The sequence below is a fragment of the Anser anser genome, assembly GCF_964211835.1.
Source record: "Anser anser genome assembly, chromosome: 26".
Classification (NCBI taxonomy): domain Eukaryota; kingdom Metazoa; phylum Chordata; class Aves; order Anseriformes; family Anatidae; genus Anser; species Anser anser.
The window spans coordinates 4,559,310-4,586,019 of NC_139747.1; the positions used below are offsets into that span (position 1 = coordinate 4,559,310).

Genomic DNA, 26,710 nt, shown 5'->3' on the forward strand with positions numbered 1-26,710 from the left:
AAAAACCTTCCACGTGGCTGCAGGAACGTCTCATGCTGACGATGCTGATGTGATGTCAGCTGGGCAATGCCTCTTGTGAGGTTTGGAGGCCAAACCACATTTTTCTGTCCTACCTCTTGACCAGCCTTCCAAAAAAAAAAACGAAAAAAAAAAGGGGAAAAAAAAGAACAAAAAAAGGCAAAATGAAGCTTGCTGTGTGCTCTCGTTTCTTTCCCCCTATCACTGCGCCCGGCGGGCCATCCCTGCGGGAGGACCTGCCGCTCGGGTCACTTTCTGGGGGGGGAAAGCGCCGAAATTGCCCTTTTTCACCCCATTTCTAAAGGGCTAACCCCCTGACGGCGACTGCGCCTGCGCGCTGCGGCGCGCCTGAAACTACATCTCCCGGCGCCCCTCGCGGCGCGTCACGTGGGGGCGGCGGGCCAATGGGGGCGCGGCAGCGAGCGGGCCGGCGCCATGGCGGAGGCGGGGGGGCGCTGAGCGGCGTCGCGGCGGGCCCGGGCTGGAGCGGGGGGCGCGCGCCCAGGTAACCAAAGGGAGGGGGGGCGGGCGAGCGGCCGCGGGGCAGGAAGTGACGTCAGAGGGGCGGGTGGAGCGGCGGGGAGGGCCGCCGGGCTTCCCCCTCCCCCGCCCCCTCCCTCCCGGCGGGGTGCGACGTCACGGCCGTGACGTCACCGCGCGGCGCTCGGCCTCCGGAGGGGCGGGAGGGGAGGGGAGGGGAGCCCCGCACAGCCCCTGGGGGGGTCACCTGGCCTCCGGCCTGCACCAGGCCTCCCCAGTGCCTCCCAGTGCCCTCCAGCCTCCCCCAGTGCCCTCCAGCCTCCCCAGTCTCCTCCAGTGCCATACAGCCTCTCCCAGTTCCATACAGCCTCCCCAGTCTCCCCCCAGTGCCCCCCAGCACCTCTCAGCCTCCCCCAGTTGTATTCAGCCTCCCCCAGCGCCTCCCAGCCTCTCCCAGTTCCATACAGCCTCTCCAGCCTCCCCCAGTGACCCCCATCTTCCCCCAGTTCCACACAGCCTTCCCAGCCTCCCCCAGTGCCCCCCAGCCTCCCCCAGCTCCATCCAGCCTCCCCCAATTCCATACAGCCTCCCTAGTCTTCCCCAGTGCCCCCCAGCACCTCTGAGCCTCCCCCAGTGCCCTCCAACCTCCCGCAATTCCATACAGCCTCCCCCAGCGCCTCCCCACTTCCCCCAGTTCCATACAGCCTCCACAGCCTCCCCCAGCCTCCCCCAGCTCCATACAGCCTCCCCCAGTGCCTCCCAGTCTCCCCCAGTGCCCCCCAGCCTCCCCAGCCCTGCTGCCCCACGCTCAGCCTCCATCCCACCCAGCCTCTATCACCCAGCAGCCTCCGATGCTCCCCCCCAAACCCCCCCCCGAGACTGGCATCCTCTCCCCCGGCGCAGGGCTCGGGGTGGAAAGCGGCGCCGAGGCTGCGGCCCCGCAACCGGAGGCCGGGATGAGGCCGAGGCCGCAGCCCCCGGAGGTTATTTCTCAGCCTCGCTTTCCTCCCGGGCGGCCGAGGCTGGAAAATGAGGAGGCGTGCGGGGCGGGGACGCGCCGGGGGCCCCCACTTCTGGAAGCGAGACGCCCGCCCCAGGGGCTCCTGTCCGGTTTTGGGGTCGGGGGGGGGCTGGAATCACCCTCCCAAATGGTGTCTGTCCTCTTTTGGGGTCTGGTGGGGACGGAGTCGCCATCCCAACTGGTTTCTCTCCGTTTTTGGGGGCTGGTGGGGTCAGAATTGCCTTCCCAGCTGGTGTCCCTCGCTTTTGGGGTCTGGTGGGAATGGAATCACGTTCCCAAAGGGTGTCTGTCCTCTTCTGGGGTCTGGTGGGGATGGAGCTGCCCTCTCAAAGGGTTTCTGTCCTCTTTTGGGGTCTGGTGGGGACGGAGTCGCCATCCCAACTGGTTTCTCTCCATTTTTGGGGGCTGGTGGAGAGGGAGTCACCCTCTCAGCTGGTTTCTGTCTGGTTTTGGGGTCTGGTGGAGACAGAATCACGCTCCCAACTGGTTTCTGTCCTCTTTTTGGGCCTGGTGTGGTCAGAGTCGCCCTCCCAACTGGCTTCTCTCTGCTTTTGGAGTCTGGTGAGGACGGAGTCACCCTCCCAACTGGTTTCTCTCCGTTTTTGGGATCTGCTGGGGTCAGAATCTCCCATCCCCACTGGTTTCTGTCCGGTTTTGGGGTCTGGTGAAGATGGAGCCACCATCCGTCATGGTTTCTGTTCGCTTTTGGGGTCTGTTGAGGACAGAGTCGCCCTCCCAACCGGTTTCTGTCCTCTTTTGGGGTCCGGTGAGGACGGAGCCGCCCTCCCGGCTGATTTCTCCCCGCTTTTGGGCTGTGGCGAGGCCACCTCTGTTCCGAGGGCCCTGTAGGTGTCACCAGCACCCCGCAGCTCCCGTCCCGCCCGTGACTTCCCCTTTCCCCTCGCAGGCTTTCCCCCCCACCCCCCCCGGCGGGATGGAGCCGGCTCCGGCGAGGCCGAAGGCCCCGTCCTTCCTCTCGGACCTGGGCAAGGCGACGCTGCGGGGGATCCGCAAATGTCCCCGCTGCGGCACCTACAACGGCACGCGGGGGCTGAGCTGCAAGAACAAGACCTGCGGCACCGTCTTCCGCTACGGCACGCGCAAGCAGCCCGGCGTCGACGCCGTCAAGCTTATCACGGGCTCCGAGTCGCAGGTTTACTCGGTGCGCCAGCGGGACCGGGGGCCGGATTACCGGTGTTTCGTGGAGCTCGGGGTTTCGGAGACGGCCATCCAGACGGTGGACGGCCCCGTGGTGACGCGGCTGGGCACGGGGCGCTGCTACGTGCCGGCCTGCCTGAAAGCGGCCGCGCAAGGCGTGGTGGAGAACCAGTGCCAGCACGTCAAGCTGGCCCTGAGCTGCCAAACGGAAGCCACGCCGCTCACCCTAAAAAGCTCCGTCCTCAACTCCATGCAGGCCTCGCCCGAAACCAAGCAAACCATCTGGCAGCTGGCCGCCGAGCCCACGGGGCCGCTGGTGCAGCGCGTCACCAAGAGCGTCCTGGTGGTGAAGTGCAAGGCCAGCCAGAGGCACAGCCTGGGCTACCTGCACGCCTCCTTCGCCCACAAGGTGAGCGCCAAGACGCTGGCCGAGCACCGCTTCGTCTGCTCCTGCCAAACCCCGAAACCCGGCAAAGGCGGCGCCGCGGGGAAGGAGGAGGCGGCGGCGGCGGCGGCTCCGCGCTGCGTCCACTTCTTCGCCTGCCTGTGCGCCTTCGCCAGCGACGAGAGCCTGGCACAGGAGTTCGCCGAGTTCCTCGCCTGCAACGCCGCCGGCGGTAGGTGGGGGCCCCGCGGGGGTTTTGGGGTTCGGAGCGGGGTCGGGCGTCGGGCCCGCTCGTCCCTGTCGTGGGGAAAAGAGAGCGTCGTGCCCGCTCCCCGTTGGCACTTCGTTAGGCGCAAAAAACCCCGCAAGCACCGGGTTTGCTGCAAAATAAAACCTACAAGCAACAGGCTTGCTACAAAGAACCCTACAAGCAACGGGTTTGCTGCAAAATAAAACCTACAAGCAGCGGGTTTGCCACAAAAAACCCTACAAGCAATGGGTTTGCTGCAAAAAAAAGCTATAAGCAATGGGTTTACTGCAAAAAACCCTACAAGCAACGGGTTTGTTGTAAAAAACACTACAAGCGAGAGTTTTTTTTGCAAAAAACCCTATGAGCAACAGGCTTGCTACATGGAACCCTACAAGCAAGGGGTTTGCTGCAAAAAAACGTACAAGCAACAAACCCTACAAGCACCGGGTTTGCTGCACAGAACCCTACAAGCAATGGGTTTGCTACAAAAAACCCTACAAGCAACAGGTTTTTTGCAAAAATCCTACAAGCAGCAGGTTTTTTGCAAAAAAAACTACAAGCAACGGGTTTGCTGCAAAAAAAAACCCTACAAGCAATGGGTTCGCTGCAAAAAACCCCACAAGCACTGGGTTTGCTGCAAAAGAGGTGTCCTGAAGCATCTGGGGAGTGGTTTCGAGCCCTGCCTGGGCATCAGAACCTGAAAATATGTGTGAGAGGTGGAAATCGTGCCCCAGGCCCAGCTGTGCACTCCTCAAAAAGCTCTGCCCGCAGCTCCGGAAGGGTTTGGGGTTCCTCTGGAGAGCCAGGGATGGCTCCTGGGTTTGGTTCTGGGGTTTTTTTAGTGTTTTTTTTTGCAAGCAGCAGCTCCGGACGTGCAGACCTGAGTCACGTTCGCCGAGCTGTGCTTTGGGGTGCGTCCCCTGCCTGGAAAACGACCCCAACCCCAAACATTTGGGTCCAGGCCCTGCTTTTCCTTCCCCAGCCCTTGTGGGGTCAGCGCTGCGGGGCTGCTCGGGGCCGCGGTTACGGCACCGCGGGGCGGATTTGAGCCCCCCAGGGGGCGGGTTTGAGCCCCCAGGGACAATGCAGAACACGGTGACGAAGAACCGAGGTGATTTTAAGGACCGGTTTCGCCTCTCCTAGGTCTGAAAGGCGTCGCCGTCCCCCCGCTGGTCTGCGGCCCCGAAGCCGCCGCCGTGCAGGCCGGGGAGGCCGCCGCCAAGCCCAAGAAGAGGAAAAAGGACCCGGTGTGCGGTGAGCGCTGGGGCTGGAGGGGCCGAAGGACGGAGGGGGTGTGAAGGGCTGCGGGGGGGGGCACGGGGCCGCGGCGTCGCTGCCCCCCCCCAACCCTCGGTGCCGCCCCGCAGGGACGCAGGCGAGCGGCCCGCTGCTGGCTCAGGACCCGGCGAGCGGCGGCCTGAGGAGAGGCGGCGCGAAGAAGCCGCCCGTCGCCTCCTCGCTGAAAAGGCAAGGTGAGCCCCGGCCCCGAGCCGAGCCCCCGTTAAAAAATAAAGAAGGAGATCGGGGAGGTGGGAGCTCAGCGGGCTCTGCTCGCCCGGCACGTCGCCTGGGAGCTGGCCCTAAATCCGTTAAGGTGGCGAGGGACGGCGCTGAGCGCTCCCGGGGCTGCTCCGTGGCGGATTTATTTGTGCCAAGAGCTTCTGGAGGTTGACGCGAGGCAGGGACGGGGCTGGTGTGGGCGTCACGCCGCTAATATCCTCGTGTGAAGCGGAGAGGAGGGGAATCGGGGCACGTGAAGGCGGGAGAGGGTGAGTCAGGGCGGGAGAGGGTTTCTCTTGGGGCACCGCCGCCGTCTGCAGCGCCTCTGATGGCCGGAGCTGCTTGGAGGGACCCGGCCTGGCCAAAATCGGGGCGTAATTGGGTTTTTTAGTGGCCAGTGCTTGTTGGGAAGGAGCCGCCGGGGTCTGGCCTGCCTCCGGGAGGTGCCAGGGGGAAAGGAGACACAGAAAGGAGATGCGGACCCGGATAAGGCTCGCCGCCCCGGGGAGATTTTCCTAGGCGTGCGTGTGCTAACTGATCTCCGGTCAGAAGGCAGAGCCATTTACATGGGTTTGTTGGCTGGCCAGGGCCAGAAGGGTTTGTACAGCGTGGTTTTAATCTTTTTTTTTAACCTCTCAGTTGTGGTTTTTGCCCAGAAAGTGGTTCTTTTCCCCCCTGGTTTGTCGCCCTTCTTTTTGCTGGGCCGGATTTGCTCTGTTGCTGGCTTCCTTGAGCAGGTGAGCCCCGAAACAGGAGCGAGCATCAATCCCTGCGCCTGATGCCAGGGAGCTTTTTGGACCCCCCAGGACCCTCCGAACCCTGCTCCCGGGGGAGCTCTGGGGAAGCTGCTCCCCCACGGCACCGTGGTGCCGATACCCTAGCTCTCCCTGACCCCAGCCCCTTTATTTTTACTACTTCTATCTATTTTTTTAAAGCAGGACGCTGCTTTTAAGCTAAGCCTTGTGTTTCTGAGCCCCTGGGACGCCCGATAGCGCGGCGCCCGCTCAGAAAGGTTTCGCTCTGGCTCTTGTCCTCCTGTCTGCTGCCTTTCTGTGTTCTGCTTAACAGAGCCCGTTGCGCCTGCGCCGCCGGGGAACCGGTGAAGGTAAAATGGGAAATAAACAAGGAGCTCCCTGGGGCCAGCCCGCACCGCTCGGGGGGGGGCGTGGTTGTTTGTTCCTGCCCGTCTCCTTGCTCCTCACGCGTGTGTGACGATGGGGACTCTGATTTCCTTCTCTTTTTTCGTCTCCCAGGCTGTAACCAGCTGCTGGACGAGTCGCAGGTCACCCTGTCCTTCCAAGACTGGCTGGCCAGCGTCACCGAGCGCATCCACCAGACCATGCATTACCAGTTCGAAGGTAAATCGGGCTTCAGGAGGCGCTGCCCCCGAGCCCCTGGGGACAGCAGCGTTGTTTCCAGCGCCCCCTTTAAGCAGCCGAGCTCCTGGCAGCATTAAATAACTTTAGCCCGAAGGGAGGCACGCGCTCTGCTCAGCTCGGAGCCCAGTGTTATTTTTGCCCTGGGAAGTTTCTGTTGGCTTTGGTTCGTTCCCCAAGCGCGGCGTGAAGCTTAGCAGGAGCTCGCTGCTGCTGTTTGTGCACGGGGAAGGGAGAAACTCCCTTCGAGGTTATTTATGCGTGAAGAAACTGCCCGGAGCCGAGCCGGAGAGGTGAGGTGAGGTAAGGCGAGGTGCCTCACGTGGCACCGAAGAAATGTTGGGGATCCTCCCTTGCCAGTCCCGAGCCTGCTGCTGTCCTCGGGCCCCCCGCGGGCAGGGCTCTGCGTGGCGCGGGGCGAGCTGCTGCCTGTGCACGGACAGCTACAGGCAGCAGCTCACGTCTGTGAGCCCAGAGGAGCAGAAGTCAGTGGCGCTGCTTCCTGCGTGGCACTTCCTAAAGCTCTCAGCTGCTGCGCTGGAAGCCAGCCGGGCTCCCCCCGAGCACAAAAACACCCGGAGGAAGGTTTGTCCCTTTCCGAGCAGTGTAAGAACGCCCCGAGTTGGTCCCAGTGGACAACCACGCGCCGCTCTCTGGCGGCTGTTAAGTGCAGGGCTCCTGCGAGGCCTCTGGCCTCCAGCAAGCTGCCGCTGCCGAGCTCCTCTCGCTCACTTCAAGCACTCGCTGCCCCCGCAGCTTAGGGGATTGCGTTGACCCCAAGTCCTGCAGGGCGGCTGCCGTGCCCCTGCTGCCCCTCCGCAGACCGGAGCCCCCCCCGAGGGGCTGGGAGCAGCTGGCAGAGAGCACCAGGGGTGCTCAGCCCCCGGCGCAGCCGGCCCGGAGGCAGCACAGATATTCCTGGTGGGAGGGAGGTGGCAGGACCAGGCTCTGCCCAGGCGCAGGGCAGGGGGCCAAGGATGCAAACTGAAAGACAAGAAAACATAAGAAAACACTTCCCCGGTGGTCAGACCCTGGCACGGCTCTGCCAGCCAGCTGGTGGGCTCTGGTGGTGGAAATACCAAACCCTGAGCAGGGAAAATAGGTGGACAGCCCCCCCGCGCACCCCTCCCTCCCAGCTCGTTGTCCCTCTGCGAGCAGCGCTGCCTCCCGTACGCTAACCCCTGCCCTCGTGTTTGTGACCGCGCAGGCAAGCCCGAGCCCCTGGTCTTCCACATCCCCCAGGCGTTCTTCGATGCGCTGCAGCAGAGGATATCCAGCGGGAGTGCCAAGAAGAGGCTGCCCAACTCCACCACAGGTACGACGGGGGCTTGCTTACGCGGAGGGAGCTCTTTGTGTGCCTGCTACAGGAGGAAGAAGCAAGCAGCAGGAGCAGGCACTCTGCTACCCCTCGCTTGCTTCTGGCAGCTTTTTTTTTGGAAGGAGCCCCACAGGGGTATGAAGCAGCCCTAGGGCAGAGGACACAGGCTAAGCAAGACCTTAAGTATCAGAGCTGCAGGAATAAATGCAGCAGGCACAGCTCGAAGTGAGTAACAGCTTCCCCGCAGCCTTCGCCCAGCTCTGCCCCACTATCCTGCTTTTGAATCAAGTGGAGCACAGAGCACTTGGTTTCAGGGAGCGTTCCCTCCCGCCTCACTGATGCAGGACGACGTTTGGGTACCCACACGGGGCTCGGAGATCACACGCGGCGCGGCAGGGCTGCGGGAGCACCAGTCTGCCCCTCGCAGGGCATGAAGGGCTAACGGAGACCAAGCTCTCCCCAGCAGCGGGCCAGGCAGGATTTACTCTGTTAAATCGATTATTGTGCTCTGAACTGGGACCAGGAGAGTCCACAAGCAAGCGCAAAGCAGCATGGTTAAGGGTTGTCTCTGAGGCAGGGCAGCCAAAGGGAAAGAAAAGAAAAGCAAATTGCAGCACCAGCCCCATCCTGCAGCTTCCCCCCAGCATTTTGGGGCACACCTAACTCCGTTTTCCTCCCCCCCCAGCCACCCCTAACCCCGTTTTCCTCCCCCCCAGCCTCCCCTAACCCCGTTTTCCTCCCCCCCAGCCACCCCTAACTCCGTTTTCCTGCCCCCCAGCCTCCCCTAACCCCGTTTTCCTCCCCCCCAGCCACCCCTAACTCCCTTTTCCATCCCCAGCCTTTGTCCGCAAAGACGCCCTTCCCCTGGGGACCTTCTCCAAGTACACGTGGCACATCACCAACATCCTGCAGGTGAAGCAGATCTTTGATACGCCCGAGGTAAGGGGGGACGGCAGGCGCTCCCCGCACCACGCTGCCGCGCGGTAGCCGAGCTCCTTACCTGGGTGCTCCCGTGCTTGCCGGCAGCTGCCGCTGGAGATCACGCGCAGCTTCATCCAGAACCGGGACGGGACCTACGAGCTCTTCAAGTGCCCCAAGGTGGAGGTGGAGAGCATCGCCGAGACCTACGGGCGCCTGGAGAAGCAGCCGGCCATCCGGCCGCTGGAGCTCAAAACCTTCCTCAAAGTGGGTGAGTGGGCAGGGGGCGGCGCAGCCCAGCGCACGCAGAAACCCCCCGGGCGCTAAGGAATCCCCCCCCCAGGCACCCCTACAGGGGGGAAACCCCTCGAGGAAGGGGGGAGCTCCCTCCAGACCTCCACACAGGGGGAGTTCCCCCAGTACGGGGCCCCTGCACACCCCAAAAAAGCACTTCTGTACAAGATGAGGTTTTCCTCCAGCCCCGATCCCAACCAAGCGCCCCTTGACGGCCACCCCTGCCTGCAATTGAACGCCCACAGCAAGTTACACGTCCCTCCCCCCCCCCAAAAAATAACCTAGAAGCCCCCCCAGCAGGCACAGCACCCCAAAACCCAACCAGCCTCCCCCACCCCGCCGCAAGGGGAGGTCCCAGGCCCTCCTCACCCTTTTCTCCCCCCCAGGAAACACCTCTCCCACGCAGAAGGAGCCCACCCCCTTCATCATCGAGTGGATCCCCAACATCCTACCTCACTCCCGCATCGGCGAGCTGCGCATCAAGTTCGAGTACGGCCACCACGGCAGCCGCCAGCCCGCTGCCTTCTCCGAGCAGCAGTCGCCGGCGCTGGAGCCCGCGCTGGAGCTCGCCCCGCTCACCACCATCACCTTCCCCTGAGCCCCTGGGCCACCGGGGCTGGCGCCGGGGCCACCAGGCGGGCAGGTTAGCCTGGAAGAGACAAATAAATCCGGCACGGAAGGGCTGGTTACCTGCTCGCCCTCCAGCAAGCGGCTGCAAAAATAAAACGTCCCGCTCGCCGGGTGCCCCCTGCTCCCCGCTGCACCCAGGAAAGGCAGGTGGGGGGCTCAAGGGGGCTGCACCCCACGTTTAGGGGTGTACGCGCCAAGGGTGGCCCCCAGCCAGGCACCACCACCACCCAGGGGAGCCCCAGCTTCAGCTGGGGTGAGCCGAGGGCTTTGGTGCTGAGCAGGGGGCTGGGGGGCACTTGGGGTTCCCCCCCCGAGCGCAGCACGTGCTAAAGGTGTGGAGTTTGTGCTGTTGGGTTACTTCAGCCTCTCCTGGCTCCTGGATCTGGGGGGGTCTCCTCACGCTTTACACCCTCCCGCGGAGCCCAGCTCCGTCACTGGCTGCGTCTTCCCCACGGGCGGGCGAGGAGAGAGCAGCCCTGGGGGGGGGAGCAGGGGGTGCACCGCAGCGGGGAGCAGCTCTAGCAGCAGAACCGCTGCTCCCCACTGCCTCACCCCCAGCCTCCAGGAGAGCACCCCCAGGGCTGAACCCCCCCCCCCCAGCAGCTGCAGGATGAGGCCCCCCCCCTCACCCCCGGGAGGAGCCAGGCGCTGCGCCCCCCCCGTCACCCCCACGCAGGAGGCAGCACAGCACCCTCCAGCCTCAGCCGGGGCCTCCCCCCCAAGGGCGCGGGGAGGCTGGGGACAGGAGGAGGCCGGGGCTCTCCCGAGCTGCCGCTGGCCTCGCGGTACCAGGATCCTCACCCCAGTCCTGCAGGGAGAAGAGCTCTGGGAGCTGGGTGCCAAGCGCAGTGCTCCAGCAGCCCCCAGGCCACGGGGGGCTCGGGGTGAGGAGGGGGGGTTGCTCGCACCCCCCCATCCCCGTGCCCCCCCCCCCCGTTGCCAAAACCTCACAGGCTTGAACTGATCAGGCTGACACCGCTCACCCTGCTACAGGACATAGGAAAAAAAATAACAAAAAAAATGAAATAAATCACCAATCTCAGGCATTTCTTCTTTTTTTTCTGGCTGCGTAGGCACAGCCCCGTGCTGCTCAGCCCCATGAGGACGGGGCTGCAGCACCCGCAAACTCACTAAGGGGGGGACACCCCAGGGCTGCTCTGCCCCCCCCCAGCCCCAGGAACTGCCCTGTGCTGACCCTAAAAGAGGGACCCAGCACCCAAAGCACCCCCAAGCACCCAGGCAGGGTGGGAGCCCCAAAGCAAGCCCCCAGGGGGGTTTAAGAGGCTTTGGCGCTGCCCCTGCCCTGGGATCCCAACGGGGCACAGCCCCATGGCAGGTGGTGGACGTCGCTTCGTTAGCACAGCCTCGTTAGGGCCAGCCCCGGGCCCTGCTCTGCTCCTTTGCCCACCCGGACCCCTTTTCCCCGGGGCTTTGCTCCCTTTTGCGCACCCCTAGCCAAGTTGGTCCCGCTGCAAGCAGGGGAAGGCTGGAGGGGGAAAGGGGGCAGGATGTGGGACGAAGGGTGAAGGGCACGAGATAAAGGGTGGAGGATGTGGGCTGCGGGGTGAAGGGCACGAGATAAGGGGTGAAGGACGCGGGGGGGAGGATGCAGGAGAAGGGGGTGGGATGAAAGGTGATGGATGCGGGATAAAGGGTGGAGGATGCGAGATAGAAAGCTGCAGGATGCAGGAGGAGGGATAAAGGGTGGAGGATGCAGAATGGGGGCTGCAGGGTGAAGGGTATGGTGCTGGACGGAGCCAGCCCCGGCTGCCTGGAACCAAATTGCTCTGCAGAAAAACCATTGCCAGGCTTGGAGCCTTCGTCGTTGCCCCAAAAAAAAGGAGGATAATGAGCAAAACGGGGCGTTTTGCTTAGGAAAAACACATCTCTGAGCCCCGCACGGCTTCGCAGCCCCCCTGGGAGCAGCCTGGGGCCCAGCTCTGCCCGCTGGGGGAGGAAGGGAAGGAGCAGAGCTGAGTCCCCCCCCCCCCCACACCAGGCAACATTGGGGTCGCTTCTCGAAACCCAAACCCCAGGAAAAAGGCGGGGGGGGGCACCACCGGGCACCCCCCGCTCGGTTGGGAAAGTAGCAGGCGGCTCGCTTTGGTAATGAAATAATTTATTGTCTAACAGTCAAACAATACAGAAGTATACATATACACAGCAAGACGCTCCTAAAACACCTCTAAACTTCCTAAAATCGCCTGTGCTAACTGTAATAAAAAAGCACCATTGGGTGGTCTCGACACAGGAGGCGGAACGCCGGGGTATTTACACCGGGAGCTGAACGGCCGGAACCAAAATTCGCCTTCTCCCGTCTGCTGCTGCCCCATTCGGTCCGGGAATAAAAGCCGGTGAGAAAGCCGGGCCGGGGGGGGGGGAGTGGTTTGGGGGCAATTTGGAAGCAAAATGGGGAAAAAAAATAGGGAAAGGGCAAAGAAAAGGCAGCAAAAGCACACCCAGACCGCTTAAAGGGTCGGGAAGGCTCACGAGGCGTGCAGCAGGGGGATGGAGACGCCTCTGCTGAATTTCTCCTGGCCGAAATGTGGGGCGTGGGATGGGAAGGGGCACGGGGACGGTCCAGGTGCTTTGGGAAACCGGCCGCTGGCACCTGGGGCAGCGAAGCAACCCCACGAGCGCTGCCAGGGGAGCAGAGAGGGAGCGTGGCCAAGGCAGAATTCCTCCCGCTACAGTACAGTGTCAAAACCTGAAATCGGGTACAAAACGGGGCTGCGGGGGGAGGCCGAGCCCGTACCTATTGCTACAGGGGGGGCAGAAGTGCTGCGGGACGGAGCAAGGTGCCGGGGCGGCGCGCGGCCGCTAATGCCCAGGAGAGGAGCAGCGGCGCGGGCAGGACCGCGGCAGGACGCTGCCCGATCCCTTCCTCTGCCCGTCGCAAGCAGCTCCGAGCTCTCCCCAAAAATAAGAGCCATCTGCGCCGGATCTGCTCCTCCACAAGGAAAACACCCCCCCAAAAAAGAAAAAAAAAAAAGCGTGGTTTGGGCTCACACACGTCTGTGCAATCGTAAACACGGAGGGGGGGGGCACGAATGTCTCCACGCAGCCCCCTTATTTTTTTTTTTTTATTTAAACAATCTACAAAAATCTAATTGCTGCAGCTTATTTCTTAGTAATGCTGGTGTGAATTCGAGGAAAAGGCTGGCAAAACTGAGAGCGGCGCTACCGGGGCCGCTGAGCACGCCGACCGGGCGTGGACCCCGCCGGGAGTTTTGGGGGAAAAAGGCCGGGGTTTCCGCCTTGCACCCGTTTGACTTTAGTGCATCGTTTTCCAAGGGTGGAGCTCTTCGGCGCCGTCAAGCTGGAGAGGAGCACGTCCAAACAGTGCAAAGGTCAAATAATTACTGCTTTATAGTGGGAGAAGAAAAAAATAAAAAGGAAAACGAAACAAAACACACAGCATTTCACCAAAACAACGCCGTTAACCCAAAAAAGGCACAACACACACACACCAATTTACAGAGTCAAAGCCTTAAGACTCGGTACGCCTAACTGAACGTGAAACACGGCATTTTTCTCTCTCGGTGCTTTCCCGAAGACTCAACGCTGTGGTTCCCGTCCCGAAGGCAGCAGGAGCCGCAGCGCTGGGCTCGGAGGCAGCACCTGCAACGATTTGAGGGGGGGAAAAGAGCTGGAAAGATCCCAAGCCGTCGTGCAGCGGGGCGACAGACCTCAAAGGGCAGCCTCTCAGCTTGCCTCGTGGCTTTTGTCCTCTTATTTTTGTCTTTTTATGTTTTTTTTTTTTTATCTTTTTTAAAGTGGACCGCTTCGAGCTCGCTCTCAGACTCGGGACGACTCGGACTTCTCCCAGTGCAGAAGGCTTACGCGAGGCGTAGATCAGTGCAAATCTGGGTGTCAGACAGCTCCAGCTGCTCCAGGAACATTTCTCGTGCTCGTTTTTCTTTTTCAAACCCTAGCACGCACAAGCAGAGCACAGACTTCGGAGATTTTAGCGATCCACTAGCCCCGTCTCCCATCCTCTTGCTTGTCAAAGAGTTTAAATGATCCAAAAATAGCTTAGGGATTAAAAAATAAAATAAAAATAGACAACTACTAGTTCATTCATTTGCACTTTTGAGTGTTTTAGTGGCTTTTGGCAGCTTGACGAGCGAAGTCTCAGGAACTGCATGTCTCATGGGAGTGTTTAACGACGGCAGGCTGGGTTTTGGTGCCTGGAGGAGCTCCGGAGCCCTTGGAGAGCAAAGCCACAAAGCCACAAACGCGGGGCCAGGAGGTCGGCGTGCCGCACCGAGCGCTCGGTGTTCGTCGCCAGAGGTTTGCCGGGTGGGCGGAATAGAAACAGCTTCAAACGTTTCGAGCCAAAAAAGAAAAGAAATCTATCTCTCTCCGTTAGCGGACCTCTACAAAGATTCCAGAACATCTATAAAAGTCATCAGAATGAATCTCCGTTACACCAGTTTCATAGAAAACGAATAAATACTATTTATAAGCTCGCGTGGTCTATGTACATTTACGTGTGCTCCGGTTAGCTTTGACCCAAGCGCATTTGTGGGGTTGGAAACCACGGCTTGCGGGGCAGGGGGTTGTTCTTTCCTTTCGTGTTTGGTTTTACCTCTCTGAGGCGGCAACCAAAAGCTTTGGGAAGCCCCAAAAACCTTGGGAAGCCCCTCTGAGTGCCTAAAAACAACCCCACCGGCCAGCCAAGTGCTTTAACGCCAGCGGCACCCCGTGGGGACTCGCCAGGAGCCGCGTCCTGGGAAAGGTGAGCGCTCGGCCGCCGGTTATTGCTAAGCTTCCACGAGAGGGGTGTGAGCAGGGCCAAGCGTCGCTTCTAGAAAACAACTGAGGCATCATCTTATTTTTTTTTTTTTGTGCTAAAGGGATGGAGATAATCTTTGTTCATCTCTCCGAGGTAGAAAAAATTATCCCCGAGACAAGAAGCATGAAGGGCGTCCTAGGAACGCTCGCCTAGAACAGTAAAATACGCGGCCATAGCGCGTGAGGTCAGACATTGCACAGGACGAGGATCGTACCATTTGGTTTTAGGGACTACAGGAATTTCTGAGACGTGTCAAAGCTGAAGGGGTCCTACCCGAAGCCCTCTGAGTAATGCTCCAGCAGCTCGCAGCCGAAACTCTCCTCTTGCAGACCTGCCTCTGCCCTCTCCTGGATCCAAGCTACCTAAGGCTGGGTTTCCCTTTGGGTTTCCCTTCGGCTCGTTGCCCAGCGAAGCACGTTTGGGCCCTGCTGCTGATGGTTAGGAACGTGGCATTGCTGGGCAAACACCACGCAGATCCAGAATACCGGGCGGTAACAGCAAGAGGAAGAACAGCCGAGGTCTCCTGGCGTTGCTGTTACCGCTGCGATATTCTCGGGCGCGTCGAGGTCCGGCTGGAATGTGCGGTCTCACCGAGATGAGTTTCCCGACGGGAAGAGAAGCGAGCGGACGCGATGGGAACGCGTGCTGCGGAGGGCAGCGTGCTCCCCACGCGCCGTTTCGGGACTTCGGCAAAGCGGGCTTCATTTCTGTCGGTGGTGCAAGATTTCCGTGCAAGGAGAAGTGCGGGTCCGGTGTCCTACCTAACGAGATCCAACAGGGAGAGAGCGGCGGGCGGAACAGCTCCGGGAGCGGCTCCTTACAGAGCGGGGCACGGCTTCTGATTGCTCTGCGACTTCAATCTCTTCACGCCGGAGCTGGAGTAGCCCTCGTCGCTGCACACGCTCTGCAGGCTCCCTCTTTCGTCCGAGTCGCTCGGGCTGCTGCTGCTGCTCCAGTCGAGGTCTGCGGGCAGCGAGTCCGTGCTCTCCACGTCCACGTCTATCTCTTCTGCGAGCAGAAAGGGCAGCGTTACAGGACGGCCACGAGACACCCCCCAGTGCTGCTCGCCCACCGGCGCGGGCCCTCTCACCTCTGTCCGAGTCCGAGCGCTCCGAGGACACGGTGGATCCGATGCTGTCCATCCGTAGCCTCTCCGCGCCCATCTTCTCCAGCTGCCTCCTCAGGTGCCGCTGCTCCCGCTGCAGCTGGTCGATTTGGTGGAGGGCTTTCCTGTCGTAGTCTTCAAGCTTCTGCAGAGGTGAAGAGACCGGACGGCATTACTTCCTCCACCCATCGCAGCCCACAGCCCCTATATTTTCCATCCCAATGACCCCAAACCTCTCAGACTCCCTGGGAACCCCCGGCTTTGGCCGCCCAGTGCAGCAACAACCGCCGTGCCCTGGTGCCACGCGCTCTGCGCCATGCCAGCTCCACGCCATTTCAGGCACCAGTGACCTGTGTCTACTGTCACACGGGGGATTTCTTCCCAAGGACTGCACGACTGGGACCAGTAAAAGCTTGCCCACACCCAGCCCGAGCTGCATGAACCAGAATTTCCTCGCACGCATGCACCGCTCTCCTCCTCCCGCAGCCTGGAGGAAATGGAAGCAGCATCTGGCCCAGAGGGCCGGGCCAAACAGACCCGATGACATCCAAACCGCACACACGTGAGAGGTTTCCTCCTCCAGACGGCGGCACTGGAGCCGGCCCAACCCTATTTATATATTTTCAGTCTCCGATAAGTCGCTGGCTGCACGCAGGCTGACGCCAGAGCTCCCCCGCTGCACCGCCCCGGTTATCTGTTGGTCCATAAAACTAAATAATGCGCTCAGCGAGAGCTCTGTTGAGTCAAAGTTTAAAGGACAAACTATAAAGTTGTAAATGCTCTGGAAAAGAAAACAAGAGGTCCTGCTAACATCCTCCCACCTCGAGCAGCCAGTACTTTGAACCTGTCTCGTTCCTAAGGCCTCTGGGCAGCTCTGCAGTATAAAACACGTGGAAATCGGGCTTCAGGGCAGAGTGGCAGCTGCCCACGAGCCTGTTTGTAAGGTTTTTACACAGACTTGCTGCAGTAACCGCGGGGAAAACAATACTGACCTCGGGCACCAACCCCAGCCATGTTTGAGGCTCCGGATGCCCCAAATCCCGCACCACGTGTGGCGGTGCAGCTCTCGAAACCGAGCTTGGTGCTCGTCTAATGGGAACAAAGCTTCCCCCCGCTGCAGCACCAGCACAAAGGCTTTGGGAATTTGGGGTGGAAAAGCTGCTTCCTGAGCCCTCTGCCCTTTGGGGTTCAGTCGGTGCCAGCTGGCAGCGCAACGTCGGCAGCTCTCGCACCCCACGCTTTTTGGGGCACAATTTGGTGCGTTACCCCCGCGGTCCCGACCCAACCCGGGCTCACCTTTATGTGCAATCTCGCTCTCATTAGTAAACTCAAGGTCGTGTGCTTGCTGGTTTCGGGCCCGAGCGGCACCAGCACCTTCAGCTTCTCCAAGCACAACCGCAGATGGGCTCGCCTGCAAGAAATTGAGTTGAATTGAATGGTGAAGGTTCGGGTGCGTGCTCCCCGGGCAACTTTTCACCTCTGCACACAGACAATCGGGGTGGTTAAAAGCCAAGCCAGATGATAAACGAGAGCAATTGCCCGTCTGGGCTCAGAAAACCATTTATTCCCAGCACGCTGCTCCGAGATCCGATCTCTCAAACCAGAAGGAGAGGAATTTCTCTCCGACCCGCGGTATCAGCTCGGTCTCTGCAGGTTCTGGCCAGTTTAGGGCAGCCCGTTAAACCAGACATTCGCTCTGCTGCCTGCTCCGTCCCCTAAAAACCCCGTGGCCAGCTCAGCAGGCACCCACCAGCTCGTGAGAAGAGCTCCCAGGCTCAGGACCTGCACCCATGAGCTCAGCGCTCCGCTCTCTTCTAAGAAAATCCCCGGCCCCGGTGGCTCGGGGACCTGCTTTGCGATACTGGGATGGAGACAAAGATCAGCTGGGAGTTTTGGCTCGTGGACGCTGTGTTTTGGCTCACGGCCATGAGAAACTGATGTTGACACGCCTGTCGGTCTTTTAAGCGCTGCGGAAAGGAGGACGGTCACGGGACAGGCCGGGTCCGACCCGCGGAGCGCTAACGGGGCCGAGCACCCCCTCAAATCCTGTGCTGCCCCCTGCCCACGCCACCAGCTCCCTGCCCCGGCTCTCCTCCCCAAAAACCTGCACCCACGGGTGCCTCCGGTCCTCGCCGGGCTCCAGCCGTGCCTCAAGAGGTTGAGGGCAGCAGCAGGGAGCTGCAAACCCAGCGCGTGCCCTGCGGTGCTCCCTTTACCTGTTTTGAGTAGGATTTCACCTGCGCTAACACCCGGGCTGACGCTTTACGGCTCCCACCCCGCTGCTGCACCCGCGGGTGAAGCTCTGGGTGCCCGAGGAGGTCCCTCGGCGGCCGAGGTGCTCCCAGCGCGGCCGGTTTGCCTCACGTTGGGCGCCCCGGCCCCGATATTTAGGTTGCAACACCGGTCTTCGCAATACCCAAAGCTGACAGAGGCAGCTGCGAGCGGGGATTTTGCAACGACCTGCCTATCTCGTTCGGGGCACGCCGGGAGTAAACAGGCATTTGCCTACCCAAAGTGCCTGCTGAACACCAGCGCAAACAAAACACGCCCGCTGGAGGGAATCCCGAACACCGACGGGCTCCGAGAGGAGCCTCTCCAAAGCTTATTTTCAGTCGCAGGGGGAAAAGCAGAGCGGAGCTGCGCAGGGACGTCCGGCCGCGCCACCGACCTGCACGGTCTCAGGGCGAGGAGCCAGCCCCGCAGAGCTGCAGCAACAAAATCGGGGTCCTCAGCGAACTCTCTTCGACGCGGTACCTCGTAACTGGCACCGTAAGAACAATAAATGGAAAAAAAATTTAAAAAAAAATCAGTTTTTGGGCTCAGCAGAAGCTGCGCCTCGGTGCTAACACGCAGATGGGACGGGATGGAGGAGGTGCAGCAGCAACCCGCTCGGCTTTGCCGATGCTGAGCAATCTGCTGGATTACAACACGCCTCGGTTCCCACTTCCAGGTGGTGCAGCGTATGCTAAAGGCCATTTTTTTCAGCTTTTACCTAACCCAAACCGCTGCCGTGCTTCAAAAAAAAAAAAAAGCATCACAGGGACCTGGCACGAAGGACAGCAAGCGGGCAGCGCCGGCAGACTGAGGCCACGATTCCTCGGCTCGACCCCGGCGGGGTTTGCAGGAGGACAGCTCGAAGCAGCAGCTAACGAGGGCAGCTCGAAGCAGCACCTAACGAGGACGGGGCACGTCGCCCTGCACCTCGCCTCGCCGTGCGGAGGGGCGGAAGGACGGGAGGTGGCCGTGCTCACCGTGCCCGTGGCGCAACGCGGCCGGCGGGATTTCAACACGGCACCGCTGCAAGAGGGGTGCAACGCGGCCTGACGTCCTCTGCGGGTGTTTTTTTCGGTAATCAGATGCTGATTTTCTCAGGCTTTTTAAAGGAGGAACAAATGGCCCTGTCCGTCCCTAACTCACGGTGCTCAGGACAGGGACATTTCTGCCTCCGGGTACAAACCAACCGAGTCCACGCGAGCCCTTCGCTGGCAGCAGGAACACGGCCCCGCAACATCTGAGCCTCATCCAAGCCCAAGAGAGGAAAAGAGAAGCCCTTAAAGGACACGAAGCCACCCTTCGGCCCTACAAAGACCTCACCAGCCTGTCCCAAATAATCGCGGTTACGCTCAGCTCCAGCTTTGTACCTACACGAAATTTTCCAGCCCGGCTGAACTCCGGTAGCTTAGCAGGGAGAGCTGCGCAGGGGTTCAATTTCAACGGAGTTTAAATTAAACAGGGTTTAAATTAAAGCCCGTAAGGGCGCATTATGAAGCCCCAGAGCAATTAACACGTGCGGGACCTTCCTCGGAAGGAGGCTTCCAGCTCGCCGCCGCACCCTGCGGATCGGAGCGGTATTTGGAGAGCGCCTGCGGAACGTTTTGGGAGGCGTCCTCGCACCCACGTAGCGCAGTTCTGCTCCTTCCTACCCCAAAACTGATGCTTTATGGGGTCGGCATCATTAGGAGGTGCTCCGAATGCCTCCTGACTCCCCGGCGGGAGCAGAACCACGGCCTGGGGGCTTGCAGGGGCGACCACGGCTTTTGGGACGCTCGGCCACGCTGCTTCAGGCACCGCAGGCTGGGGGCATCCCCCGCAGGGCTGAAATCCCGCCTCCAACGGGGACGAAGCCAGCCACGTCCCTCCAAGCCGGCGGGGCAGGAGACGAGCACCGTCCCCATCTATCGCACGCCCAGGAAATACTTGGAGCCCGAGCACCCCGTATGGGTGACGCCGCGAGCCACCCGCGCACCCCGTCCCGTCCCTCCCCGGCTCCGACGCCCAAATCCCGCTGCCCACGGGCACTCGCTCGCTTCTCCCTCGGGGACAGGACCCAGATGGCCCCGACATGGGTCGGAAGAGAAGGGATTTGTTCAAATTCGGGTCCGAGCAAGCCCCCGGCGCTCACCTGTTCTTCTCCATCTCGTTGTGCGTGGACCTGGAAGAGAGAAGAACGGACACGGCGTTAGCTCCTGCAGGGGAGCGCGGTGAGAACACCACGGCTGGGATCTGCTCGGGGGGAACGGGGACGGCGGAGACCCGGGGGACATCAAACCGGGTGGGAACCGGGCACGGGACGCTCGACGGCCCAGCACGACGGAGAATTACCCTAATGAACGGCAATAAACGGGTGAGGAAAACCCTAAAACGGGATTTTAACGGGGTGAGGCTCCATTTTAGGGACTTTCTGGCTACGAGGACCGGGAATACGCAGACGTCTCGGTGTCGTGGCTCCGGGCAGGCAGCACACAGCGCCCTAAAACTCTCCAGCCTCGCGGCGGAGAAGAGGAAGCGCCAAGAGAGCGACCGCAGGCCCAGAGCCGACGTGCGTATCTGCGGGCAGGAAGAGGAAAGTTGCTCCATCCCAACACGGCCCCGAAACCGAGCCCACGAGGACGCAACCGGGCCCCCAGCCAGCTCGGGAGCCCTGGTGAATGGCTCGCGGGGGGGCTCCGAGCAGCTCCCTAAAGGCTTCCCACGGGAACGGCAGGGGAAGAGGAGCCCCGCGCCCGCTCCCGTCCCCGCAAAATGTGGGGTGATCCCGGAGCCAAGGTGCAGGCAGGGATCCCTGCCCAAAGCCCGCGTTAGCAGGGGGCCAGATGCGACGCCGAGCCCCGCACCGGTGTTACACCTGCTCGCAAACCATCCCCGAGCCTTACCGAGCCTTATTTTCTCGCCACCAACACCCAGCGAGGCCGCGCCGCGCGTGCCGGGCCGCCGAGCTGCCCTTATAAAACTCTGGGGGCTGCCTACTCACAAGGAAAACGTGAATTTGTGCCTAAAAACACCCAAAAAAAAGCACCTACAGGTGCGCAAGCCCCGCACGCTCCGGGGACGCGGACGCTCTCCGTCTCCCGTGGACCTCCCCGCTCAAGTTCCCCTTTCATCAATAAATTCGTTTTCTCTTCGGTGGCTTCATGTCGGGGCCGTTCTCGGTCTGATCCTTTTAGGGTGGGTTTTAGCTTTTTGCAAGCACACGTCCTAAGAGTTAGGGGGAGGTGGGGGGGGGACTTCAGTTCCGGATCCCCGCTTTAAGGGGGTTGAGGACCCCTTTCCTGCACCCTAAATTCCCCGGAAAGGGATTTAGGGAGGCCTCCCCCGGGCAGCGGGGCAAGGATGGGCACGGCCGGATCCTGGCGTGCCCCGATGACTCCGTGCGGACGCGTTGTGCTCTCCTGCTTCACCAAAACCCCGTTCAAACGGGGAATCGATTCCAAACCTCCCTGGAGAGGAACTTGGGAGCAGGCCCCCAAGCCCCCCCCAGCCCGCATCGGAGGAGGGAACAAAACCCCTCGGGCGCCCCAAAGCAGGGGAAAAAAAATTTAAAAAAAAAAAAAAAGGAAGGAAAACGGGGAAAAAACGTGAAAAAAAAGTCGTGCCCGCAGCGCCCCGGCCGTCCCCGCAGCCGCCGAAGGTGTCGCCGGTGTCGGCGTCGCGCCCCCAAACCCGCTGGGGACCGGGAGGGTGCCGGTGCCAGCTCAGCACCGCTCCGCCCTGGGCAAACAGCCGCGGGCACGGCCCCGGCCGGACCTGTCGCGGGGTCGAAGTCCCCGCAGGTGGCCCCGGTCTCCGGCGCAGCGTCGCCGCTGCTAACGGGGTCTCGGCGACGCAGCCGGTGCCGAGGTGGCGGAGAAAACGGATCCTTTTGGGGTTGACACCCACCTGCAGCCCCAGGGGACACAAGGGGTCCCCTCCTTTTGGGGTTGACACCCACCTGCCACCCCTGGGGGACATGAGGGTCCCCTCCTTTTGGGACCGACACCTGCCACCCCCAGAGGGCACAAGGGTCCCCTCCTTTTGGGGTCGACGCCTGCCTGGCACCCCCAAGGGATATGAGGGGCCCCTCCTTTTGGGGAGGCAGGGAGCGGGGTTGGGGGACGAGCACCTACAGGTCCGTCCCAAAAACCAAGGCTCGAGCTGACACCCAGGTTCCGGAGGGGCTTTGGGGTGGACACCACAGGGCAGACCCCCAAACCCAAACGGGATTTATCTCAGCACCGAGCCCCCCACACACACACACACGCCGAGCCACAGCAGTGCCCGACCCCAAACCCTGGCAGGATTCACCCGCTAAAGGGAACCGGACGGGTTTCGCTTTCGACACCGCCCTCGGAGCCCGAAATGCTCGGGCGGCCCCGGTGCCGGGACCCGGCTGCCACGTCACGGCCGCGCCTGTCGGGACGGGATCGCCCAAGAAGGGAGGTTCCCGTCACGGCCCCAAGCCTGTGACGTGCGGGGCACCCCCCCGGCACGGACGGCCCCGTACCCGGGGGGGAGGTTTGGGGTCCGGGTCTCCCAGAGGGGTTTTAGGGTCCCTGGGAGGTTTTTTAGGGTCTCCTGGATGGGGGTTTAGGGGTCCTCAGGCGAGATTTGGAGTCCCCTGGAGGGGTTTTGGGGTCCCCCGGAGGGGGTTTTGGGGTCCCCGAGGTGAGCCCCTTGGGGCAGAGGAGGCTTAGGGCAGCTTGGGGGGTCCCGGGGGGGGTCCCGAGGGCCCGGTGGCTGCAGGGTCCCAGCAGGCCCCCCCAGCCCAGCCCCGTGCCCTGTGACAGGGGTGTCCCCAAGTGTCCCCCCCCCACCCCCGCCCTATAACGGGGACACCGGCAGCTCCCCGTCCCCCGGTGACAGCGGGGTCCCCCCAGGTCCCCCTGCCTGTGACCCGTCCCCCCCCCCGGGTGACAGCAGCATCCCCAAGGGCCCCCACCTCCCCAGTTACCCCCCGACCGGGGACACCGACGGCTGATCCCCCGGTGACAGCGGGGTCCCCAAAATCCCCCCGAGGTCCCCAACGCCCCCGTGACCTGCCCCCACCCCCGGGCACCGGCAGCACCCCCGGTAACCCCCCGTAAACCCCCGCTAAACCCCTTACCCCATAACGGGGGGACACCGACAGCCCCCACCCCCGGTGACAGCGGGGTCCCCAACATCCCCGTAACCCGCCCCCACCCCCCGGCACCGGTAGAGGCCCCGGTAACCCCCGGCAACCCCCGGTATCCCCCGGTAACCCCCCCTCACCCCCTACCCCACAACGTGGGGACACCGCCAGCCCCACCCCCGGGACCCCCGGGACCCCCAAGCCCCCCCCCTCACCCCCCCCGCTCCCGGTGCCCCCCCCCCCCAAATCCCGGTACCCCCCCGGTAACGGCCGCCCCCCGTTACCTGCTTCCCCCTCCGCTCTTCCTGCCCTTCGCCCTCCTCCTGGCCCCTCTCCTCTCTCCGCCGGGCAGCACCGAGGCGTACCCGTGCTCGGCCTCGGCGGGGCCACCCCGGCAAGGAGCCGCCGCTAACACCGGAGCCTCCTCCCGGGACCCGCCGGCACCGCCGGAGGAAGCCACCGGGGCAGCGCCGCCCCCGAGCTCCCGCCGCTCCAGGAACTCGGCGGCCGCCAGCAGCAGCTGGATGCGGCCCCCGGGGTCGCCGCCGCCTCCTCCTCCCCCCCCCGCTGCCGCCGCCGCCGCCGCCATCGCCGCGCTCCGGGGCCCGGGACCGGGGCCGGGGTGAGCGGGGCTCGGGGGGCCCGGCCCCGCTGTTTAAGCCCCGCCCCCCGCGCCGCGCTATTGGGCGCCGTCCCCGCCCGCCCCTCCCCTCCCCTCCGGGGTTCGGGCGCTGATTGGGTGGCGGGAGGTGGGGGGGGAGGGAGGCCGAGCGCTATTGGGTGGGAGAGGGGAGGGGATGCGGAAGGGTGAAGGGAGGATTCGGTTTATTGGCGGGGGGGGGGGGGAGAGGGGGGAAGGGGGTGGGGCGCTTCCGGCTTCGGGTGGCCAATGGGGGGGAGGGGAGAGGGGAGGGGCGGGGCCAAGTGGGAACGGGGAAGGGAGGGGCCCCTCCGGGGAGCGGGGACACCCCCCCAGCCTCCCCCAGGGCCAGGGCCCCCCCTGCAGGGAACCCCCCCAGGACCCCCCCCCAGGACCCCCCCCCAGGCAGGGGCACCCCCAAGACATCCCCCCCCAGAAGCTGGGACCCCCCCATGACACCCCCATGGAGCAGGGCCCCCCCAAAATCCCCCCCCCAAAAGCTGAGAGCCCCCCAAAATGCCCCCCCCCGGGCCAGAGCCCATCCCCCAGGCAGGGGACCCCCCCCCAGAACGCCCCCCCAGGGGCAGGGGCATCCCCAAGACCTCCCCCCCCCATGGAGCAGGGCCCCCCCAAAATCCCCCCCCCAAAAGCTAGGACCCCCCCCAAAATGCCCCCCCCCCCGGGCCAGAGCCCATCCCCCAGGCAAAGGACCCCCCCCAGAACCCCCCCACACCAGAGCAGGGCCCCCCCCAGGGAGGGACACCCCAAAATCCCTCCCCAAAATCTCCCCCAGGGGCAGCCCCCCCAGAAGCTGGGACCCCTCCCTCAAGGCCAGAGCCCTTCCCCACTTCGGGTGCACCCCCAGGACCTCCCCCCCCAAAGCATAGCCCCCACCCCAGGCAGGGGCACCCCCAAAATCCCCCCCCCCCCAGAAGCTGGGACCCCCCCCAAAACCCAAACCCCAGGGCCAGGGCCCCTCCCCCAGGCCCGAACCCCCTCTCCCAGCCCCCCCCCCCCAAAAAAAAATCAGGACCCCTCCCAGACAGAGGAACCCCAAAATCCCCCCCCAGAAGAAGGGACCCCCCCAAAAAAATCCGCCCCAGGTGCCCCCAAGGAAGCACCCCCCACAACCCAAACACCCAAGAGACCCCCCCCAGAAGCTGGGGGCACCCCAAAACAGAACCCCCCCCAAAAAAGAGACCTCTGCCCCCCCAAAAGGGCCCCCTGCCCCCCAAAAGGGCCCCCTGCCCCCCCCAGAAGCCCCCCCCCCTTTAAGGCAAGGCCCCACCGAGGTGCGGGGGGGGCCCACGCCCCAAAACCCAGCCCTGCCCCGGGGTGACTCACCCCAGAGAACCAGATAAACGCGGCTGGGGGGGGGCCGGGGCCGTCACCCCCCCAAAAAAATAAAACAAAACACACACAAAAAAAAAGGTTTGGGTGTTTTAGGGGCGACTGCAGTCAACCAGCTCATCCCGAAACCTCCTGCCACCTCCTGTACCCAAAAAGTGGTTTTTTTTTTTCCCCTGTTTTTTGTGCCCAGGGTAGGCCAAGGGGTGTGTGTGTGGGGTTAATTAGCGGAGCCCTAACGAAGCACGGCGGCTCGGAAATCCTTGGCCTTATCGCGGGGCGGCAGGTGCCCGGCGGGACGGGGCGCGGCGGGGAGATTACGGCCCGCTGGCGGCGTCACCGTGCCCGGGGTGTCACCGTCCCCGGGGTGCCCCGAGTCCCAACGAGGCTGGGATTTAGGAAGGCGTCTCCGCTGTGACGGCCCAAAATATTGAGCAGGACCTTCAAAAGACCAAAAAAAAAAAAAAATCCACATTTTTTACAGCAAGGGCTCCAGCCCCACAATTTTGATAGCAAAGACTCCAATCCCTCAGTTTTTTAAAGCGAAGTCTCCAACCCCACAATTTTTTAGTCTCCAACTCCACATTTTTTTAAAGCAAAATCTCCAGTCCCACAATTTTGATAGTAAAGGCTCCAACCTCACAACTTTTTAAAGCAAAGGCTCCAACCCCACAATTTTGATAGCAAAGGCTCCAACCCCACTTTTTTTTTTTTTTACAACAAAGCCTCCAGTCCCACAATTTTTTAAAGCAAAGTCTCCAATCCCTCAATTTTTAAAAGCAAAGTCTCCAATCCCACAATTTTTTAAAGCAAAGTCTCCAATCCCTCAATTTTTAAAAGCAAAGTCTCCAATCCCTCAATTTTTTAAAGCAAAGTCTCCAATCCCACAATTTTTTAAAGCAAAGTCTCCAATCCCACAATTTTGATAGTAAAGTCTCCAATCCCACAATTTTGATAGTAAAGTCTCCAATCCCACAATTTTTTACAGCAAAGACCCCAGTCCCGGGATTTTGATAGCGAAGGCTCCAACCCCACATATTTTTCTTAAAGCAAAATCCCCAATCCCTCAATTTTTTAAAGCAAAGTCTCCCATCCCACAATTTTGATAGTAAAGACCCCAATCCCACATTTTTTTTTTTACAGCAAAGGCCCCAATCCCGGGCTGGACACACTCATCTACGTCTTCATTTATTCGATAACCTCGTGCGTTTGCTGGGAATTAGAGGGCTTTTAGGCATCAGGACCCGTCCCGCAGACGTCTTTGTGGTGTCCCCATAGGGTGCGGCAGCACAGGGGCACCAGCCCCATTCTTCCCCCCCTTTTTTTTTTTAGGGGGAAAAAAGGCAAATATTTCCTGCGGCCTCACGTTGCCCCACCCCCGGTTCCTCTCTGGGATGAGAAGAGCCCGAGGAGGGGCCGGCGGCTCCTGGGGCTCTGCTGCCACCTCCTGGGGCTGTGCAAAGCGCCTTCGGCCGGGCCCCCCCCATTTCCCATCCCCCTGTTGCCCCCCCCGAGCGGGGAACACCGACTGAAGGGGGCAAGGGGCAAGCGACACATCCGTCCGCTCCTGTCCCCCCATCCTGAGTGAACGTGCAGAGAATCGGAAGGAAAATAAAAGCTCATAGGCATTGATAAAGAGTTTAATAATAAAGGAATAGAAAATAATAATACAAATCATACAATACATTAACAAGACAATCAATAAAATTTATTAATGTAAACAATTTTTTCCCAGCCTAATGCTCTCCTATCACCACCATGATCACAACATCACAAAATATCACAAAAAATCCACCATGATCACAATATCACAAAATCACCTAGCAATTTCCCATCATTTCACACTAATGAATCCCCATCACCGTCATGACTTCCCATCCCACTGATCATTTCCTACCCAGCAACCTCCCATTGCCGATCCCAAGGCTCAGTTCCCAACTCCCATCCATCCATCCATCCATCCATCCATCCATCCATCCATCCATCCATCCATCCATCCACCCATTTTCTCCCGTCCGTGCTGGCCATGCCCACATCCATTCACGGACTGAGCATGGGCAGCGGGAGCGGGCTGCATTAAATCCCCTCGGCATCCCACTGCCAGAA

The 26,710-nt window shown here is 61.7% G+C and overlaps 2 protein-coding genes and 1 long non-coding RNA gene across 7 annotated transcripts; 1 reads left to right on the plus strand and 2 right to left on the minus strand.

The window, feature by feature from the left end:
- The first annotated feature begins 413 nt into the window (after nucleotides 1–413).
- Nucleotides 414–10,394, plus strand: LOC310886800 (uncharacterized protein C2orf42). 4 transcript variants are annotated; one of them, XM_083811873.1, is made up of 10 exons: nucleotides 414–523; nucleotides 2,427–3,294; nucleotides 4,456–4,566; nucleotides 4,680–4,784; nucleotides 5,881–5,917; nucleotides 6,066–6,170; nucleotides 7,396–7,503; nucleotides 8,345–8,418; nucleotides 8,533–8,695; nucleotides 9,105–10,394. In XM_083811873.1, the coding sequence occupies exons 2-10, from the start codon at nucleotides 2,534–2,536 to the stop codon at nucleotides 9,528–9,530; spliced, it is 1,890 nt and encodes a 629-aa protein (XP_083667999.1). In that variant the 5' UTR covers nucleotides 414–523; nucleotides 2,427–2,533; the 3' UTR covers nucleotides 9,531–10,394. The 4 variants fall into 4 exon arrangements, with proteins under 4 accessions (XP_083667999.1, XP_083668000.1, XP_083668001.1 ...); XM_083811875.1 differs by lacking the exon at nucleotides 5,881–5,917 and having other exon boundaries at nucleotides 416–523; nucleotides 2,427–2,681; nucleotides 2,934–3,294; nucleotides 8,345–8,445; XM_083811874.1 differs by lacking the exon at nucleotides 5,881–5,917 and having other exon boundaries at nucleotides 415–523.
- Nucleotides 10,395–11,450: 1,056 nt separating this feature from the next.
- Nucleotides 11,451–23,286, minus strand: MXD1 (MAX dimerization protein 1). 2 transcript variants are annotated; one of them, XM_083811882.1, is made up of 5 exons: nucleotides 22,902–23,286; nucleotides 19,654–19,683; nucleotides 16,548–16,662; nucleotides 15,237–15,396; nucleotides 11,451–15,154 (listed from the first exon to the last, which is right to left on the minus strand). In XM_083811882.1, the coding sequence occupies exons 1-5, from the start codon at nucleotides 23,204–23,206 to the stop codon at nucleotides 14,964–14,966; spliced, it is 801 nt and encodes a 266-aa protein (XP_083668008.1). In that variant the 5' UTR covers nucleotides 23,207–23,286; the 3' UTR covers nucleotides 11,451–14,963. The 2 variants fall into 2 exon arrangements, with proteins under 2 accessions (XP_083668008.1, XP_083668009.1); XM_083811883.1 differs by lacking the exons at nucleotides 19,654–19,683; nucleotides 22,902–23,286 and adding an exon at nucleotides 17,920–19,638.
- Nucleotides 23,287–24,684: 1,398 nt separating this feature from the next.
- LOC310886659 lies at nucleotides 24,685–25,957 on the minus strand. Its single transcript, XR_014575408.1, has 2 exons — nucleotides 25,732–25,957; nucleotides 24,685–25,045 (listed from the first exon to the last, which is right to left on the minus strand). It is a non-coding gene; the product is annotated as an uncharacterized lncRNA (long non-coding RNA).
- Nucleotides 25,958–26,710: the final 753 nt, after the last annotated feature.

What these genes read in the sequence shown, in the direction of transcription:
- LOC310886800 (XM_083811873.1), top strand. Translation starts at nt 2,534, where the DNA reads ATGTCCCCGCTGCGGCACCTACAACGGCACGCGGGGGCTGAGCTGCAA. An exon ending in GAAAAAGGACCCGGTGTGCG is followed by an intron (nt 4,567 to 4,679) that starts GTGAGCGCTGGG and finishes GCCGCCCCGCAG; the next exon opens with GGACGCAGGCGAGCGGCCCG. An exon ending in GCTGCCCAACTCCACCACAG is followed by an intron (nt 7,504 to 8,344) that starts GTACGACGGGGG and finishes TTCCATCCCCAG; the next exon opens with CCTTTGTCCGCAAAGACGCC.
- MXD1 (XM_083811882.1), bottom strand. Translation starts at nt 23,206, where the DNA reads ATGGCGGCGGCGGCGGCGGCAGCGGGGGGGGGAGGAGGAGGCGGCGGC. An exon ending in AAGAGCGGAGGGGGAAGCAG is followed by an intron (nt 19,684 to 22,901) that starts GTAACGGGGGGC and finishes TCTCTCTTCCAG; the next exon opens with GTCCACGCACAACGAGATGG. An exon ending in GAGCGAGATTGCACATAAAG is followed by an intron (nt 15,397 to 16,547) that starts GTGAGCCCGGGT and finishes TCACCTCTGCAG; the next exon opens with AAGCTTGAAGACTACGACAG.